The sequence below is a fragment of the Heterocephalus glaber genome, unplaced genomic scaffold, assembly GCF_053883595.1.
Source record: "Heterocephalus glaber isolate CG9 unplaced genomic scaffold, H.glaber_assembly_v1.0 deba00001498, whole genome shotgun sequence".
NCBI lineage: Eukaryota > Metazoa > Chordata > Mammalia > Rodentia > Bathyergidae > Heterocephalus > Heterocephalus glaber.
The window spans coordinates 6,262,704-6,280,906 of record NW_028258321.1 but is presented as its reverse complement, the minus strand read 5'-3'; the positions used below and the strand labels follow the sequence as shown (position 1 = coordinate 6,280,906).

The 18,203-nt window shown below is 44.0% G+C and overlaps 1 protein-coding gene across 10 annotated transcripts in view; it reads right to left on the bottom strand.

Moving 5' to 3' along the window:
* Positions 1-17,596, bottom strand: part of Armh3 (armadillo like helical domain containing 3) — a 183,381-nt gene extending 165,785 nt beyond the window's left edge. For 4 of the 10 annotated variants that reach the window (XR_015440662.1, XR_015440663.1, XR_015440665.1 and 1 more), the window contains exons 1-5: positions 17,410-17,596; positions 5,527-5,639; positions 4,404-4,460; positions 4,144-4,290; positions 1,556-1,663 (exon numbers count right to left, since the gene is read on the bottom strand). Coding sequence is in view for 5 of the 10 variants with exons in the window: in XM_087185784.1 (XP_087041910.1) it covers positions 1,556-1,663; positions 4,144-4,290; positions 4,404-4,460; positions 5,527-5,628 (414 nt within the window). In the remaining 5 variants the exon portion in view is untranslated. Of the gene's footprint in view, positions 1-1,555; positions 1,664-4,143; positions 4,291-4,403; positions 4,461-5,526; positions 5,640-11,724; positions 11,757-17,409 lie in introns of all 10 variants that reach the window. The other 6 variants (XR_015440666.1, XM_087185787.1, XM_087185786.1 and 3 more) reach the window with 3 other exon arrangements.
* Positions 17,597-18,203: the final 607 nt, after the last annotated feature.

The window sequence follows — 18,203 nt, the reverse complement described above, 5'->3', positions numbered from 1 at the left end:
AAATGTGGTATAGCCATCCAATGGAACTTTAATTGGCAGTAAAAAGGAAATACTAATAGAGTACATCTTATAACTTGGACAAACTTTGAAAACATCACACTAGGTAAACACCAGAAACAACAAAACCATACATATGATTCCATTTATACAAGGCACTCAGAATAGGTAAACTCATACAGACACAAAGCAAATTAGTGGTTTCCAGGGTAGAGAAGAGGTAATAAGAATAACTGCTAATGGGTACAGGTTTTCTTTCAAAGGCAATGAAAGTAAGTTCTGAAATTAGCAGTAGTGATGGTTGTTCATGTCTGAGAATATACTAAAAAGTACTAGAAAGTCAGGCATGATAGTCCTTGCCTATAATCGCAATACTCAGGAGGCTGAGGCAGGAGGATCAAGAGTTCAAGGCCAGGCTAGGATACATAGCAAGTTCAAAACCAGCCAGGACTATACAATGAGACCCTGTCCCAAAATAAAAAAAAAAAAAAAATACTGCACTTTTTTTTTTTTTGGTACCGGAGATGGAACTCAGGACCTTGCGCTTGCGAGGCAGGTGGCGGCACCACTGAGCTAAATCCCTGGCCCTGCACTGTACATTTTAAGAGGGTAAAATGTACATGTGAATTATAAAACTGTTATTAAAAGAAGATAATGCCAAACGGTAGATATAAAAATTCTGAGCTGGGCCAGGGATTTAGCCCAGTGGAGCTGCAGCCTGCCTCTCAAGCCCAAGGTCCTGAGTTGATCCCCAGTACCAAAAAAATTCTGAGCTGGTGTGGTGACACAGGCCTATAGTTTCACCAACCTGGGAGGGTGAGGAGGGGTGGATCACTTGAGCCCCTGAATTTGAGCACAGTGTGGGCAACACAACAAGAATAAATCTCAAAAGAGAGAGAGAGGGGCCGAGGATTTAGCTCAGTGGCACCACAGCTGCCTTGCAGGTGCAAGGTCCTGATTTCAATCCCTGGTACCAAAAAAAAAAAAAGAGAGAGAGAAGCATGATGTGGTCCTGCACTACTATGAGGCCAACACTCTGGGAGGCTAAGACAGGAAGATCACAATTTCAAACCCAGGCTGGGCAACTTAACAACTCAGTGAGACAGTGTCTCAAAATAAAAAACAAAAAAAGGGCTCAATGGGAAGGCCCTGGGTTTAATCCCCAGGATTAAACAATAAAATTCTAATAGGGTTGAGGATGTATTTTAGTGGTAGATTGCTAGCCTAGTACGTACAAAGCCCTTGTTCAATCCCCAGGACCACAAAAAAAAGTAATTCTTCTACATTAACTTGTTATATTTATTGAATTTTGTAAATGTGCATATGAATGTATGATCACATCACAAATAAACTGCTGAGTCTTCAACATGCAGGAAAAAGATGCCTCAATTCAAATATGAATTTAAATTTTTCCTTTATTAAGACAAAAAAAATCTGTTAAATAAAAATATGCAAATTCAAGGTCAAATTCAATCATCTATCTACCAGTATCTGAATCCAAATAGCACCAAGACGGCTCTCAGGGACAGCCATGCACACCAGTGCACTTCCACCTCACCTTCATGCACAGCTCTGCCTTGTCGAAGCCCATCAGCATGTTGATGATGTCAAACCCAGAGGTAGACTTATTCTTTTGATGGACTCCTCGAATAAGCGCACACAAGGTCTGCAGAGGTAAGAAAAAGAAAGCTTAGCTGGGCACGGTGGCACATGCCTGTAATCCCAGCACTTGGGAAGCTGAGGCAGGAGGACTGCCAAAAGTTCAAGCCCAGCCTGGGCTGCATAGTGAGTTCAAGGCCAGGCTGAACTATATAGCAAGATCCTGTCTCACAAAATTAAAAAAAAAAAAAAAGAGAGAGACAGAAAGAATTTTTTTCTAGAGAAAAATCTCAAAACTGGAAGGGTATTAGATCTGGGGCCTCACATTGCATCCTCAGTATCTCCTCCCTACATAGCTCATCTTCAGCATGTCTATTATGATGAGATTCAAAACAGTCTGAGGCTCAGCATGTACAAAATCCAGAAAGTAGCCAGGGATTTAGCTCAGTGGTTTTGCCGCCTGCTGCACAAGCGCAAGGACCTGAGTTCAATCCCCAGTACAAAAAAAAAAAAAAAAAAAAATCCAGAAAGTAAAAGAGGGACAGTAACTGCAACTACTGTCATTTTCATTTTTATTTTGCCATCCTCTTTAAAAATTGCACTGCAGACAGAGACTAAAAGATGATATTCAAAAAAAATCCAGATGGTGGGCCTGTAATCCCAGCAATCCAGAGGCGGAGGAGGAGGACTGCAAGGAGTTCCGGGCCAGCCTGAACTGTACAGCAAGACCCTGATTCAAAAAACCTAAACAGGGCTGAGGATTTAGCTCAGTGGTTCCTGCTGCTGTGCAAGCGCAAGGTCTGGAGTTCGACCCCCGGTACCAAAAACAAACAAAAACAAAAAAATGAAAAAACCTAAATAGCTGAGGATTTAGCTCAGTGGCACCATGCCTGCCTCGCAAGCACAAGGTCCTGAGTTCGATCCCTGATACTTGGAGGGAAAAAAAAACCACCTAAATAAACAAACAAAAAATAGTTCTTGAGATTGGTAGAGCTTTTCTTTAGTTAAAATTAGCATGGGGTAAAAATAAAAATAAAAAAAGAATAAAATTAGCATGGTGGGGCCAGGGATTTAGCTCAGTGGTTCCACTGCCTCCCTCCCAAGCGCAAGGACCCGAGTTCGATCCCTGGTACCAAAAAAAAAAAAAATTAGCATGGTGGCATACACTTGTAATCCCAGAACTCTTAGAGCCCAACCTGAGCAACTTAGTTGAGAGCCTATCTCAAAATCAAATATTTTTTCAAAGGGGCTGGGGATGTAGCTCAATACAAAGGCCCTGAGAGCCATTCAATCCTCAGTGCCACAAAAAGAAATAATAACAATTAATTTTCACATTTACATTGTAGTTTAACCATCTTAGTAATTATTTTTTAGTAACTATAACATGTAAGTCCCTAGATGATAATAACCAATTGCTTCAAATCTTAACCACTGTTTCCCATCCCCATATACTACTTACTAGCTTTGAGAGCCTGAACACGTTGACTTTCTCATCTATAATGCAGGAATGATAATAATAGCATCCACTGTATAGATAGTTGTGAAACTATGTGAATATCCTGAAGCATTTGGAACAGTCCCTGTATCTTTATTAAAGCTCAACAACTATTAGCTATCGTAATAATGTACTATATATTTAGGGGTCATCAAGTAACTTAAGATCAACTTATTTCCAATGAAATAAAATATACAACTCATGCCCCCTCAATGAGTCACTGTAATTAATGAAAGTATAATTCCAACTTTCATTTCAACTTTCATTGAATTCCTACTCTACAACTCAAAATATGGAATACATTGTGCCAAAGGTAAACAAAGCTATAGAATAAACACAAACCATCTTTCTGGGGCATCAACCCAAGAGGTAATAATTATGCTGGACATCAGGATGCAGGCCTGTAATCCCAGCACTCTGGTAGGCTGAAACAGGAGAATCTCAAGCCCAGCCTGGGCAACTTAGCAAGATCCTGTCTCAAAGTAAAAAATAAAAAAGGACTAGAGATGTAGCTTAGTACAAAGGCCCTGGTTCAATCCCCAGCACAAAAAAAAAAAGATGAGAGATGAAAAAACTAAGCTGGACACAGTGCCACACGCAGTGTGAGGGATCAAACCCAGGGCCTGGCATATGCCAGGGAAGTGCTCCACCACTGAGCTACATCCTCATAACAAATGATACTAGACAGAATTATACACGGGCCAGGGATTTAGCTCAGTGGTTCCAGCGCCTGCCTCACAAGCGCAAGGTCCGGAGTTCGATCTCCGGTACCAAAAAAAAAAAAAAAAAAAAGAATTATACAAACGGACAAGATTACCACTATAATCATTAATTGGTTTAAAAAGAAAGATGAGGGCCAGGGATTTAGCTCAGTGGTTCTGCCATCTGCCTCACAAGCGAAAGGTCCCGAGTTCGATCCCCGGTTCCAAAAAAAAAAAAGAAAAGAAAACCTGATACCTAAGGGCAAGTCTATGTTCCTCAGATTCCAAAAGATGGGTTACAATTCCTTTTGTCCTGCTAAACAAGATTCCCCCAGTCTCCCAGCCTTATACCTGCAATGCATTCACAACTCGAATCGGATGCTCTTCTCCCAGAGCCTGAATGCAGTGTTGAAATAAGCAATTAATATTGTCCTTGATCTTCATTAACTCCTCACCATCAAGAGATTCCAGCTTGCCTTCTAGGTACTCTAAATTCACCTGCCAATGAGACAATATGGGTCTGAGCACATTTTTAGTCTAGCATCTGGAACACAAGCTATAGCTGGCAATCTTAGTTACCAAAATAACCCACAGGTACCACCATGTCTTACTTTCATGAGGAAGAGCTCTTCCCAAAACCGAGGGCTGCACTTACTGGGGTCTTCTGTCTGAAATCAGAAAATAATCATCTTCAACATTAAGAATATTACACATTAGGGGCCGGGGATTTAGCTCAGTGGTTTCGCTGCCCGCTGTGCAAGCACAAGGACCTGAGTTCGAGCCCCAGTACCAAAAAAAAAAGGCCAGGGATTTAGCTCAGTGGTTCCGTCGCTTGCCTTGCAAGCGCAAGGACCAGGGATTTAGCTCAGTGGTTCCGTCGCTTGCCTTGCAAGCGCAAGGACCTGAGTTCGATCCCTGGTACCAAAAAAAAAAAAAAAAAAAAAAAAAGAATATTACACATTGGGCTGGGGATACAGCTCAGCGGCATAGCACTTCCCTGGAAAGCACAAGGTCCTGAGTTTCATCCCAGGTACCAAAAAAAAAGAGAAATACTATACATAGTCAACTTTACCTTTCAAAATTAACTTTGAAAATGTTTGGTCATCTTAAACCACTGTAATGGAAAAGAGAAGAACTTGGGGGAAAGAGATTGTTCTTTAATAGAAGACATTGTGCGTGGATATATATTTTCTTCATCAAAGTTAAATAATGAGGCTGGGCATGGTGGTACATGCCTGTAATCCCAGCATTCAGGAGTCTGGGCCAGGAGGATTGCCCCAAGTTCAAGGCCAGCCTCAGGTACATAATGAGTTCAAGGCCAGCACAAACTACATAGCGAGACCCTGTCTCAAAAAAAGATATTCAGAAAAGACACTTCCTCAGACGTCCTCCCTTCTCTCAGTTGTTTCACCTAGCTCATGACCTCAACTGTAAGAACACCCTAACAGGGGCCGGGGATTTAGCTTAGTGGTTCTGCCACCTGCCTTGCAAGCGCAAGGACCCGAGTTCGATCCCTAGTACCAAAAAAAAAAAAAAAGAACACCCTAACAGTCTATGTTAATTAATACTGGATCATCACCCTGCTATGAGAGTTCACTGTTGTCCTTGCCCTGGCTTCCTCCTTGCCTCCCCCCTTCCTCCTCCCCATCCCCCCTGGATAAATCAAAGGGAGCAAGCAGACTTTTTAGCTTTGGACTAAGCAGCCATGCAGTGTGACAGGGTTCTAGGCCTTACCATGAAGATCTCATCATACATCAGCACTACTTTTTCCTTTAGTGGTTTTTTGGAGGCTGAAGATTTCCGGAGCAAACCTCCCCGTTTTTCTACCTGGGCCATGGTTAGACAATCTGTGAAAAAACGGTCACATTTTAGGGCAGTGAAAAGAATCTACAGAGTATCTGTAGATACTGGTGGAAACAAGTCATTATCCATTTGTCCAAACCCACAAATACACAACACAGAGAGAGCACCCTAATGGAAACGTGAGCAGAAATACTTCTCACTAGGAAAAAAAAAATGATAAACAACCATGCTATAGATCTTCAGGTTTTTTTGTTTTTGTTTTTGATTTTTTTTTTTTTTGGTATTCAAGATCGAACTCGGGACCTTGAGCTTTCGAGGCAGGCGGTGGAACCACTGAGCTAAATCCCCAGCCCCATGCTATAGATCTTGTGCATCTGTCCAACACCCCCTCCTTGGACTAGGTAATGTCAAGGTTTAAATCATGCTTTGGCCCACAGCACAACCCATTTTACATCCCTAAAGTGTGCCAGCAGATAAGGCTTAAAGCAGATCCAAACTAAACAGAGAAGTGTAACTCGTTCCATCTGTATCAGGGCTGGCCATATATCTGAGGTTGATAGAAGGAGGGCTGCAAAGCACACACTGCCCAGGACTGGTGGTGAAGTTAAATTTCAAGTATTGATCGAGCACAGGACCATTAAGGCAGGAAGTGTGCTGCAGACTGATATGCTTATTGATTTCCCCAAAGTAAGTAGGTCCTCGTCACCACAAAGTACTTGGCCTTCACAGGCTCATAAATCACACTGCACTTGACTGTCTTTAAAAATTCCTCTAGAGGGGCCCGGGGATTTAGCTCAGGGGTTTCGCTGCCTGCTGCGCAAGCACAAGGACCCGGTACCCAAAAAAAAATAAAAATTCCTCTAGAGGGCTGGGGATTTAGCTCAGTGGCACTGTGCCTGCCTGGCAAGCACAAGGTCCTGAGTTCCATCCCCGGTACCAAAAAAAAAAAATTCCTCTAGAACAAGACCCAAGCTAGGAAATACCAGTGAAAAAGCCAAAAATTAAATTTGATTTCAAAGTAACTGAATACTACACTACTTTCAAGTTTAATCTTACATTTTTGCAACCTTACTTCAGATCAAGCTTCAGTACACCTTTCAATTCTATATAAAAGCAGTTCTGGGCCGGGGATTTAGCTCAGTGGCACCGCCCCTGCCCTGCAAGCTCAATGTTCTGAATTCGATTTTGGCGGGGGCAGTTCCATGAATTAAGCCCAGATTTCCCAACCTTGCTTCAAGGAATCCCCCCACCATGTGAGAACTGGAACTCTCACGTGTCTCCACTAAGGATTTACACATGTTCCCTCATCTCCCAGATGCCCTCACTTACTAACAAGGCTCCCCTCTCTCTTAAATCCTAAACTGTAGATGTGAAATATAAGTTCATTCAATGGAAACTATGGAACTAAGGAGGACCCAGATTTTACCTCCACACAAATCTTAAAGCAGCAGAACTAATTTTGTCCATGACTCCTGGAAAATATTACCTTTCAAAGCAAAATCATATTTTTAAGGAAGCGATATATTCAAAGTATAAAAGTTTCTATGTTAGATGTCATCCCTCTAATACAGCCAAAAAAGGAGATTCACCTTTAAGCACACCACAAAGCACAAAATTTTCCCTGACTGGATATTAAATATGGGGTTTTTTTTGGTTTTTTTTTTGGTTTTTTGAGACAGGTTCTTACTAAGTAGTTCAGGCTGGCCTTGAATTCACTATGTAGCCCTGGGGCAAGCACCACCACACGCAACGTATTGTTTCTAATATAAGTATCTGGCTCATGGTAAGTGCTCAGCAGAAATTGTTCATTGGCCAATTCTGAAATAAACTGGGGGAAAATCCTCAAGAGAGACCCAGTTGTGGTGGCACACACATGTAATCCCAGCCCTCAGGAGGATGAGGCAGGAGGATCACTGTGTGTTCAAAGCCAGCCTGAGCTATATAGCAAGATTCTGTCATAGGCCCTAAATCTGACCTAAAATTTTAGTAAGGCCACCGGGGATGTAGCTCAGTGGCACTTCACCTGCCTCTCAAGCACAAGGTCCTGAATTTGATCCCTGGTACCAAAAAAAAAAAAAGTTAAAATTTTAACAAGTCCTATCTCTACTGATTTTTCACTAAGCCTTCAAATTCTATTATGGCATAGAGAAAATTGAAGGAAAAAAATAACTGGAAAAAAGAGAAAGATGACTCTTTCAAACAATTTACATTATAGAGTATACATCATGCTTTTCCATTCAAAACATTCACGTGTCCTTAAAATGGGTTGTCAAGAGAAAGATGTTCTTATTCAAAGAAAATAAATTGGAAAGCAAGAGGATCCTATAAACATAAATCCAAAGCAGGGCAGTGCTCAGCATAGCAGCTATAGTATAGACCTTGCACGTGCTCTGCCTCAGCCATTGATGAGCAGGCACAGCAAGACCACGAGCTCCAGAGTGTGAAGAACAGAGGTTTACAAACATCTTCCTCTGAGGATTTATAATTCGGTTACAGCTAATCAATGCCCAACCCAAATCTAATAAACTCTATTTCACAATCAATACTTTCTAATAAGCAAACAGCAACAGGAGAGGAGGGAAAAACAATTCCAATACAAACTACCAAATTTCCTAAGAAATTCAATTCTTTTCATCACTTTCCTTCCATTTGGAGCAGGGGGAAATTCGGCCACGGGCCTCAGCTCATCACTCTCTGTCATCACCGCGGGCAGCTGGAACTCACCACCTCGAGGGCTCGCGTGCACGCGCCTGGAAGGCCCCGCACAGCCCCGCGGCTCCCGCACCCACCCGCACCACCGGGGCACAGAACAGCAAGCAGCGCTCCGGGGAGTCCAGACCGCTTGAGAAAGCTCTCCGTGTCCAGAATCTAAACCTGTCCTCCTAAATTTGCAAAAAAAATACCCTACTGGTAGAGCAGGAAATTGCAGCACAGGGTAACTAACGTGAAGGGAATCTGTTTCCATCCTGCCAGTGCTTTCTCTCACAACCCTTCCCCACACCAGCTGAGGAAGGAGCTGCAAGGCACACGGAGCAACCAACGACAGAACGGAAGCAAGAGCAAAGATCTCCCAGACTGCCAGGCAAGGCGGACTGAGCCACTGTGCTCCTCCGCTTCCTCACAGTTAAAAGGGGACTGGGGCCAGCGTGGTGGCACACAACTGTATCCCAACTCTGAGAAGCTGAGGCAGAAGGATCACAAATTCAAGCCCAGCCAACTTAGCAAGACCCAATATCAAAATAAAGAAAGGGCTGGGGATGTAGCTCGGTATGAAGCCCCTGGGTTCAACACTCAGTAGCGGAAAGAAAAGAGAGCGAAAAAGCAACGGGGGGGGGGGAGGAAGGGGGGGCGGGGAGAGACAAGCCCGGCATGGTGGTGCTCCCCGGCATGGTGGTGCTCCTCCGTAATCCCAACACTCAGGAGGCTGAGGCAGGAGGATCAACAGTTGAAGGCCAGCCTGGACTACATAGCAAGACCCTGTTTCAAAACAACTAACCCTGAATGTGGTGGTGCATGCCTGTAATCCCAGCATTTGGGAGGCTGAGGAAGGAGGATTGCTGAGTCCAAGGCCAGACTGAACTACATACTGAGATCCTGCTTGAAAACAAACAAACAAAAAACAACAACAAATCTGGGTGGATAGAAGTGCAAAGAAAATGATCTGGAACCAAGGAGAGGGTAAGAAGCAGTCCCTGGCTGTACTAGTACTCCTCTTGATCCTGGGTTTTAAACCCTGCAAAGAAGCAAACAAGCAGAAGCCCAGCAACACACAGAAACCTCGCCTTCGGCTCTACAGATTCTCAGAATCAAGATACAAAGTACAAAAGAAAATCAGACAAGGGCAGGGGATGGAGCTCAGCGGCACCGCACCTGCCTTGCAAGCACAAGGTCCTGAGTTCAATCCCCGGTACCAAAAAACAAAAAAAGAGAAAAGAAAATCAGGCGAACTTCAGTACTAATTTCACCAACTATCAAATTTAGGAACAGGGGTGTGGGAACAGTGGGAAAGTGTTTGCCTAGCATGTACATGTACAAAATCCCATCAATTGGGGAAAAAAGAAGCAAGATAGATCATGTACAAATTCACTATGATGAATGTGATCATTATGTATATCTAAAGTGTACCAATGAAATTTATTTTAAAAATCCCCTCAACTAAATGGTAAATCAATGAAGCCCCCCTCCTCAACTGGGGATACAACCCAAGGGCCCTACATCCTCAACCCTTTATTCTTTTCTAACACAGGATCTCCCCAAGTTGCTAAACTAAATTACTCAGGCTGGGCTCAAACTTGCAATCCTGCCACAGCCTCCCAAGTAGCTTGAGGTATAATTCTTTTTCCTTTTTTAATTGGTAAGTTTTAGATACATATAATGGTAACATTCATCATAGGGAATTTGTATTTGTACATGGATATCTTGATTCTTTTTTTCCCATCCCCTCCCCTCCCTTCAACTCCTTTTCCCTTTCCTTATATACAAAAGCTTTCCTTTTTCCTTTGACTTTTTTTCTTGTTCCTTCCTTCCTTTCCTCCTTGCCCCTCCCTTGTTCCCCTTCTCATTTGAACATTTTCTTCCCACTTCCCAATATTACACATTTCAGTCCTTATTTCCACTTTTGGTTTCTCATATCAGAGAAACAATGCGGTATTTAAACATGTGTGTCTGATTTATATCACTTAAGAGTATGGTCTCAAGGTGCGTCCATTTCACTAGAAATGTCTCAAGCTCATCCTTATTTATAGCAGAGTAGTACTTCATTGTATAAAAAAACCACATCTTTATCCATTTGTCAGTTGATGGGCATTTGGGCTGTTTCCAAGATTTAGCTATTACAAACTGTGCTGCTATAAATACGGATGTGCATATATCAGTGTGGTATGATGCTTCTAATTCCTTTGGGAAGATATCAGGAAGAGGGACAACTGGGTCAAATGGAACCTCTAGTTTTAGTTTTTTGAGGAATCTCCACACTAAGTTCCACAGTGGTTGCACCAGTCCACACTCCCACCACCAAATCCCCACAGTCCCTCCAGCATTTGTTATTGGCTGATTTTTTGATAACAGCCATTCTTTCTGGAGTGAGATGGAATCTCAGCGTTGTGGTTTTTTGTTTTGTTTTGTTTTGTTTTTTTGGTACCGGGGATCGAACTCGGGTCCTTGCGCTTGCGCAGCAGGCAGCGAAACCATTGAGCTAAATCCCTGGCCCTCTCAGTGTTGTTTTAATTTGCATCTCTCGAATGACCAGTAATGTTGAACATTTTTTCATGTATTTATTTGCCATTTCTAATTCTTTTTCTGAGAAGTGTCTATTCATTTCAGGTGCCCATTTTTGGATTGGGTCTTTACATTTGGGGGGGTCTGAGACAGGCATGGTGGTGCACGTCTGTAATCCCAGCACTCAGGAGGCTGAGACAGGAGGATCATGAGTTCAAGACCAGCCTGGGATACTTACTGAGTTCAAGGGCACCCTCGACAGAGACCAGCCAATTAAGCAAGTGCATCAGCCATGTTAAGGGAAGGGCCATCTCGTGTGGGCTCTAGATAGTGTGTGGTGCTGAGCCTTTCCTTGAAAGAGGAAGTAACTCAGAGACTTCCCCAAGACTAGGCACCAAGTGACAAAACCAGGAATTTCCCAGTTTCTACCCTCAGTAACAGCCAGTCTGTGCCTACTGCAGGTGACCCAGCTTCAAAGAGGAGCACGAAGTCTGGTCCCATCAGCTCCTGCTGGGTACTGCTGCTGTCTGGTTTCGCAAACTAATAACGCAGACAGCCTGACACAACCACATCAGGTTCCCTTTCAAATTGCTGTACACTCCGAAGGAACACATCTGTACCTCAGGAGAAGGAACCAATACCTGACTGACAGAACTTCAGGAAATTCTGACTGAAAGCCACATTTTTCTGATATCTACAGATGAAAATTCACTGAGAGAGCCTCTTGTCAATGAGCAGGAACCTCTTGTAAACTAACAGCATCTTCTGCTCAAGTCCTGAACTTCCTCAAACAGCAAACATCACTCAGATCTCCTTTCCTTCCCATCGGGCCATACAAGTCTCATGAATACCACCTAAGGTAAATGAAAACACAGGCTAGAGGCATGGCTTAGTGGTGGAGCACTTGCCTACCAAGCAAGAGGTCAGGGTCTCAATCTCCAGCCCTAAAAGAGAACAAGAAAATGAAGATGATAAAACAGACTACCATAATCCAAAACATAGCGACAACCTTACAAAGCCAATAGATTTCTTGCTAGTTTTTTTGTTTGTTTGTTTGACAGCACCAGGGACTTTTTCTGCACTGGGATAGACCCCAGCCCTTTTTTTATGGGTTTGTTTTTTTTTTAAACAAGGTCTTGTTAAGTCCCTAAATTGCCCAAACTGATCTTTTTTTTTTTTTCCTTTGTGGTACCAGGGATCAAACTCAGGACCTTGTGTTTTCGAGACAGGTGAGGCACCACCGAGCTAAATCCCCCACCCAGGCTGATCTTGAACTTGATCCTCCTGCCTCAGCCTTCCAGGGTGCTGGGATTATAGGTGTGCTCCACCATGTTCCAGCTCCAACCTATTAAATTTTTGGTTTTTTCCAGTACTGGGGTTCAAACCTAGGGCCTAGAGCATGATAGCTAATGAACTACCACTGAACTATATCCCCAGACCCTTCCTGCTAGTTTAGTAACAGCTAATCAAGACCTTATAATAACACAAGCATAGTGTAAGACAGAAAAGGAACAAAAAATTACTTAGTTATCTGCTTTGAAAAGCTCACTATTAAGTACAATCACACATGTATATACTCCCTCATACTCAAACAAAATAAACATTTTTCCTCAGGATTATTTTTTATATAAACCCTCACTTATTCAGAACTATTGTCAAGGTGGGCATGGTGGCACACACCCATAATCCCAGATCTCTGGGAGGCTGTCTGGAGAATCACAAATTCAAGCCCACGCTGGGCAAATCAAGATCCAGTCTCAAAATAAAAAGTAAATTTAAAAAGAGGGGGAAGACAGCTCAATGTGAAGGCCCTGGGTTCAATCCCCAGTATTCAGAGACAAAAAAAAAAAAAAAAAAACTTTTGAAGTATGATTAAAAAATACGGTGATTTTTTGTTTTGTTTTGTTTTTTGGTACTGGGGATCAAACTCAGGATCTTGTGCTCGAGAGGTAGACACGGGCACCATTGAGCTAAATACCCAGGCCAATGGTGAATTTTTTTAAAAGTTTAAAAGTAAAAGATAAATTGGCAGCCAGGCATGGTGGCACATGCCTATAATCCCAACACTTGGGAGGCTGAGGCAGAAAGATTGCTATGAGTTCAAGGCCAGCCTGAACTACATATACCCTATTTCAAAAAGCAAACAAACAAAAAAGATACTTTGCCATTAATTCCCCTCAAAATACTTCCCCTCTTTCTCTGAAAACACCTATCCCATCACTTTGCCACTTTCTGAAGCAATTCTGAAGTCTTTTCATGAGTGACTTAGTTCCACATACTGAGGAACTGAAAGACATAGGTAACTAGATCCCCTTCTCACTGCCCACTATCTGCATCTGTACTCCCCACAAGCAGCCTGAGTTCAGCAGACCTGACTGTCTCCCCTAACTACTTTCTATGGCCACCCCAGCATTTAAAAACCTACTGTACTGCTGCACAAGCACAAGGACCCAAGTTCGATCCCCGGTGCCCAAAAATAATTAATTAATTAATTAAAACCTACTGTAGGGCTGGGGATTTAGCTCAGTGGTTCCTCCACCTGCCTCGAAAGCATGAGGTCCCGAGTTCAATCCCCGGTACCAAAAAAATTTAAAAAAAAAAACCTACTGTAGGCTGGGGATGCAAGCTTGCCTAGCATGGACCTAGAACTGGGTTTGATCCACAGCACTACCAAAATCAAACAACAAACCAAGCTGGCCGTGGTGGCACAGGCCTGTAATCCCAACACTCTGTAATCCCAGCACTCGAGAGGCTGAGGCAGGAAGATCACCATGAGTTTGATGCCAGCCTCAAAATAATAGTTCAACTATACAGTGAGACCCTGTCTCAAAAAAAAAAAAAAAGTTCTAAGTTTATACCCTAAAATATAGAATTCTAGCCATATCCATGTCTACTCAATGAAATCCCTATCCATTCTGCCTCTCGTTAGAAGTCATAGCCCATTCTTTTCCTAAAGTCGTAAGTCATTTTGTATCTAACTCAGAATTTTTTTTTTTTTTTTTTGCACTGGGGATTGAACTTGGGTCCTTATGCTTGCAAGGCAGGCGGCAGCACCACTGAGCTAAATCCCCAGCCCAAACGCAGAACTATCTCTAACATCTGTTCTCCTCTTCATTACCACAGTGGTTTATTCACACTCTCAGTCAACTGTAACAACTCTAGTGTCTCTTGTCTCACCAAGCCCCCCCCCCCCTTTTTGAGACAGGGGCTCACTATGTAGCCCAGGCTGGCCTTGAACCCACTACAATCTTCCTGCCTCAACTTCTTGAGTGCTAAAATTACAGGTGAAAGCCACACCAGGCTTGCTCCCTCTTTTTTTTTTTTTTTTGATTGTTGTTGAGACAGGGTCTTACTACGTAGTCCAGGCTGGCCTGGAACTCATAGTCTTTGTACTTCAGCCACCTGAGTGCTAGGATTGCAGGCATGGATCACCAAACCTGGTCATATTTTTATTTTAATCTGCACTTGTCACTCCCTGAGTTAAAAATTTTCAGTGGCTCTCCACCTTCTTTTCAGCCTCACCACCAGGCAATGTCCCCATCACACAATATGTTTCGGAAATGTTTTTTTCCTTGTGCCGAGGATGGAACCTAGGGTCTAGCACATGTTAACTATCACTGAGCTACATCCCCAGCCCAGAAACATGTTATTTTTTCCCTCACTTTCCCCATGCCTTTTGCAAATGCTGTTCTTTCAAACTAGATTGTCTTTTCTTACTTGTGCAAGTTCCTATTTATCCTTCAACACCCAACTCAAGTATCTCCGCCCCACAGATTGCCCTGACTCTCCTAAGAAATGGCAGGATAAGGATTAAAAGGATTAATAACTAATAATTGATACTTTGAAATAGGAAAAGATCCAAAGGGGTAGGGGTGGTGGGAGGAGATGGGGAAAGGAAAGAATGGAAAGGAAAAATTATGAGAAAAGAAAAAAAATGGAAACAAAGTCTATGTAAATAGGGAAGGGTGGAGCGGGTGAAGGGCGCACAGGTAATGGGGAGAAAATAACCAAGATACATCACGTATAGGTACAAGCACCCAATGATAAATGTAAACGTACTGTATACCTAAAATGTACCAATAAAAGAATTTAAGCAAAAAAAAAAGTAAAAAAAGACACAAGCTTAAATATCATATTTCTCTTATATGAGAAACCCAAAGTATAAAAAATTTAAAGAGCAAGTTAAAGATAGATAATAGGAAACAGAGAGCTAGATTTTTTGCAAATGGAAAAGGTACCAAGAGATAGATGGAGATGAGAGGAAGAGAAGAGGAAGTAAAAGGAATTAAGATGTGTTTGTTATGTACAGGTACCAATACCCCACTATGAATGTAAACATTATGTACTGCGAACGTGTGCTAATAAAAATTTTTAATAAAAAACAAAGAAATGGCAGGATTCCCTTCACACTGCACAAATGTCTTTATAAGGACACGTAACACACAGCCCTACAAAATCTCATCAAGCCAAGAGTGATGGTACATGCCTGTGATCCCAGCTACTCTGAAGGTTGAGGCAAAAGGATCAAGGCCAGTCTGAGTAACTTAGTGAGACCTTGTCTCAAAACACAAAAACAAAGGCCTGGGGATTTAGCCCAGTGGCGCTGTGCCTACTTCACAAGTGCAAGGTCCTGAGGTCCTGAGTTCAATCCCTGGTACTGAAAAAAAAAAAAAAAAAAAAAAAAACGCTTGCAGATCTAGCTCACTGCACTTGTTCAGCATGCATAAGAACCTGAGTTCAACCCCTAGTACTATAAAAAAAAAAGACAATTTTTCATCACACTATGTCTCTCATTATGATGTTCTTGAGGAGTGCTACTATTGCTCTCCTCAGTGCCAGTTACACAGTAAGCACTCAATAAATGTGTTGCATAAGAAACTCATCCTCATACACGCTGAATCTACTTGTAATGTGGCCATTTCCTCCAAACTTTACAGATTCCTAAATGGCAGCCTATGAAGTTCTGAATTTCATAACAACTGCTTTGGAGTTTCCACATTTGTTTGTTTTGTATAAACGTTGAATGAGTGAATTATGACTGCAAATCTAATGAAAACACAACAAAGGCCAGGATCACAAGTTCAACTCCAGCCCAGGCAACTTAGAGCCTTTGCAAGGCCCTGTCTCAAAATTTAAAAAAAAAGAACCTGAGGAAACCCCCAAGTTCAACCCTCAATACTGAAAAAAAAAACCTGGAGGGAGGGGTGTTGGTTGCTTTTTTGAGACAGGGTCTCACTATGCAGTTCAGGTGGGCCTTGACCTCACCATGTAGACCAGGGGCAGCCCAGGATACACAGTGTGTCACCTCGCCTGGCCCGAAAAAAAATTTTTTTTGAAAAGCTCCTTTATTCACTAAGAATAGGACTTTCCTTTACAATCCCAACTAGAGGAATGCACCTTTCCCTTATGAAATATCCTGAAATTCTTCACACAGAAATTAGTATGCACACATGTTCAGCTGAAGTGACTTGTGCTAGGTCAGGCAGGAACACAAACTATATTTGCCCTAACTGTCCTGGGCAGTCTGGGAGGCCAGGCGTGGTGTGTCTGTGATGCAAGAATTTGTGAGGCTGAGAAAGGAGAATCGCTTCTAACTCCAGGCCAGCCCCAACTACATAGCAAAACCCTGTCTCAAAAATTAAGATAGAAAAGAAGAATCGGCCGGGGGATGTAGCTAAGCGGCACCGCACCTGCCTGGCAAGCGCGAGGTCCTGAGTTTGATGGAGGAAAGGGGAAATGTGGAGAATCTGACGATGTAAATAAATTTATTCAGGCCTGGCTCAAATTTTACTGCCCTGTTCTCCAGGGGCAGCACTCCTCAGCTCTGATGACTCCTCTTCTCCAGGAAACCAGTCCTCTGTCCTCTTCTTTCATCCCCACACCCGCCTGAGAATAGATTCCTTTCTAAGACTTGCATCAAGTAACCCAGCTTCACCGATTCTGTGTAAAAGGTGGGTGAAGTCTGTGGGTTGGAGACTGAAGGCAGGTCTGGACAGTTCCGGGACACCTTAAGACTTCTGACAAGCCGGGCAGCTCGCCTGTGATCCCAGCACTCTGGGAGGCTGAGGCATGGGGATCGAAAATTCGAGCCCAGCCAGAGTGGGTAACTCACAGACTTAGAGATACCCTGTCTCAAAATTTAAAATTAAGGGAAAAAATTAATAAAGGCAGAGATGTAGCTCAGCGTGAACGTCCTGGAATCAAGCCCCACTACTGAAAGGGGGAAAAGGGCTCCCTCCAGGCCTGCCCAGAGGTCTTGCCTGCCCTTGGCCCTCCAGGGCCCCGAGGACACGCGAGAAAAGGCAGCAGACGCGGCCAGCCCGGTGCGGGGTCAAAGGTCACCGTCGGCTTCCGGGAGGGGAGGTGGGAGGCGAGGCCGGAGCGGGGCCGGAAGGACTAGCCGCGGGAGGAGCGACGGACGCCGTCTCGCTGGGCCGCGGCCTGGCCAGGCCTTCCCGCCACCGCAGCCCCCGCCCTCCCTCGGGTCTCCGCGCCCCCAATCCTCCCCGCTGAGGCGCAGGCCCCGCCCCCACAGCGCCTCCGGAACGAGGCCTCGCACAGGGGGACTCGCGGGAGGGTCGGGCCGGCGCCTCTTACCGAGCCCCGGCTCCTCCGCCGCCCGGGCTGCTCGCTCCCGACGCCGCTACCTCTCCGGCTTCCGAGAGCGCGCCCGGCCTCCCGGCCCGCCGCTCCCTGTCGGGTCCTAGAGCCCGGCCCACGGTAGCTCGCCCGCTCCCGCTTCCCAAGGTGGCCTCGGACCACGATTCCCAGCAGGCACCGCGAAGGCCACGGCCCAGGAAAGTGTCGCGAGAAGTTGGCGAAGGCAGCTAGGAAACCAGTGAAGAGAGCGGTGTTTTCGAAGTGTGGCAGACTTAACTCGACGGTTCTTTCCAGGCATAATGTGGCCTCTAGAAACACTGGCAGAGTTTGGAAGGATTTATGTGCCAGAGTATTTATTGCAAATTTGCAAGTGAAATGTTAGAAACAAACTCATTCAACAAATATGAGTGTCAGGCCGGGGATTTAGCTCAGTGGTGCCGCCGCCTGCCTCACAAGCGCAAGGTCCCGAGTCCGATACCCGGTATCAAAAAATAAAAAAAATAAAAAAAAATTGTGAGTGTCTTCTATTCTCTCTCTTGTGGTTTTTGTTTTGTTTTGTTTTGTTGAGACAGAGTCTCGCCGTAGTTCAGGATAGCTTTGAACTCACTATGTACTCAGGCTGGCCTCGAACTCAAGGCGATTCTAATGCCTCAGCCTCCCGAGTCCTGGGATCACAGTCGTGCACCACCATGCCCAGCCCTATGAGTGTCTAATATGTCCAAAACACCGTGTAATCCCAGCACTCTGTGAGGAAAGAGGGTCACAAGTTCCAGTCCAGCCTCGACAACTTA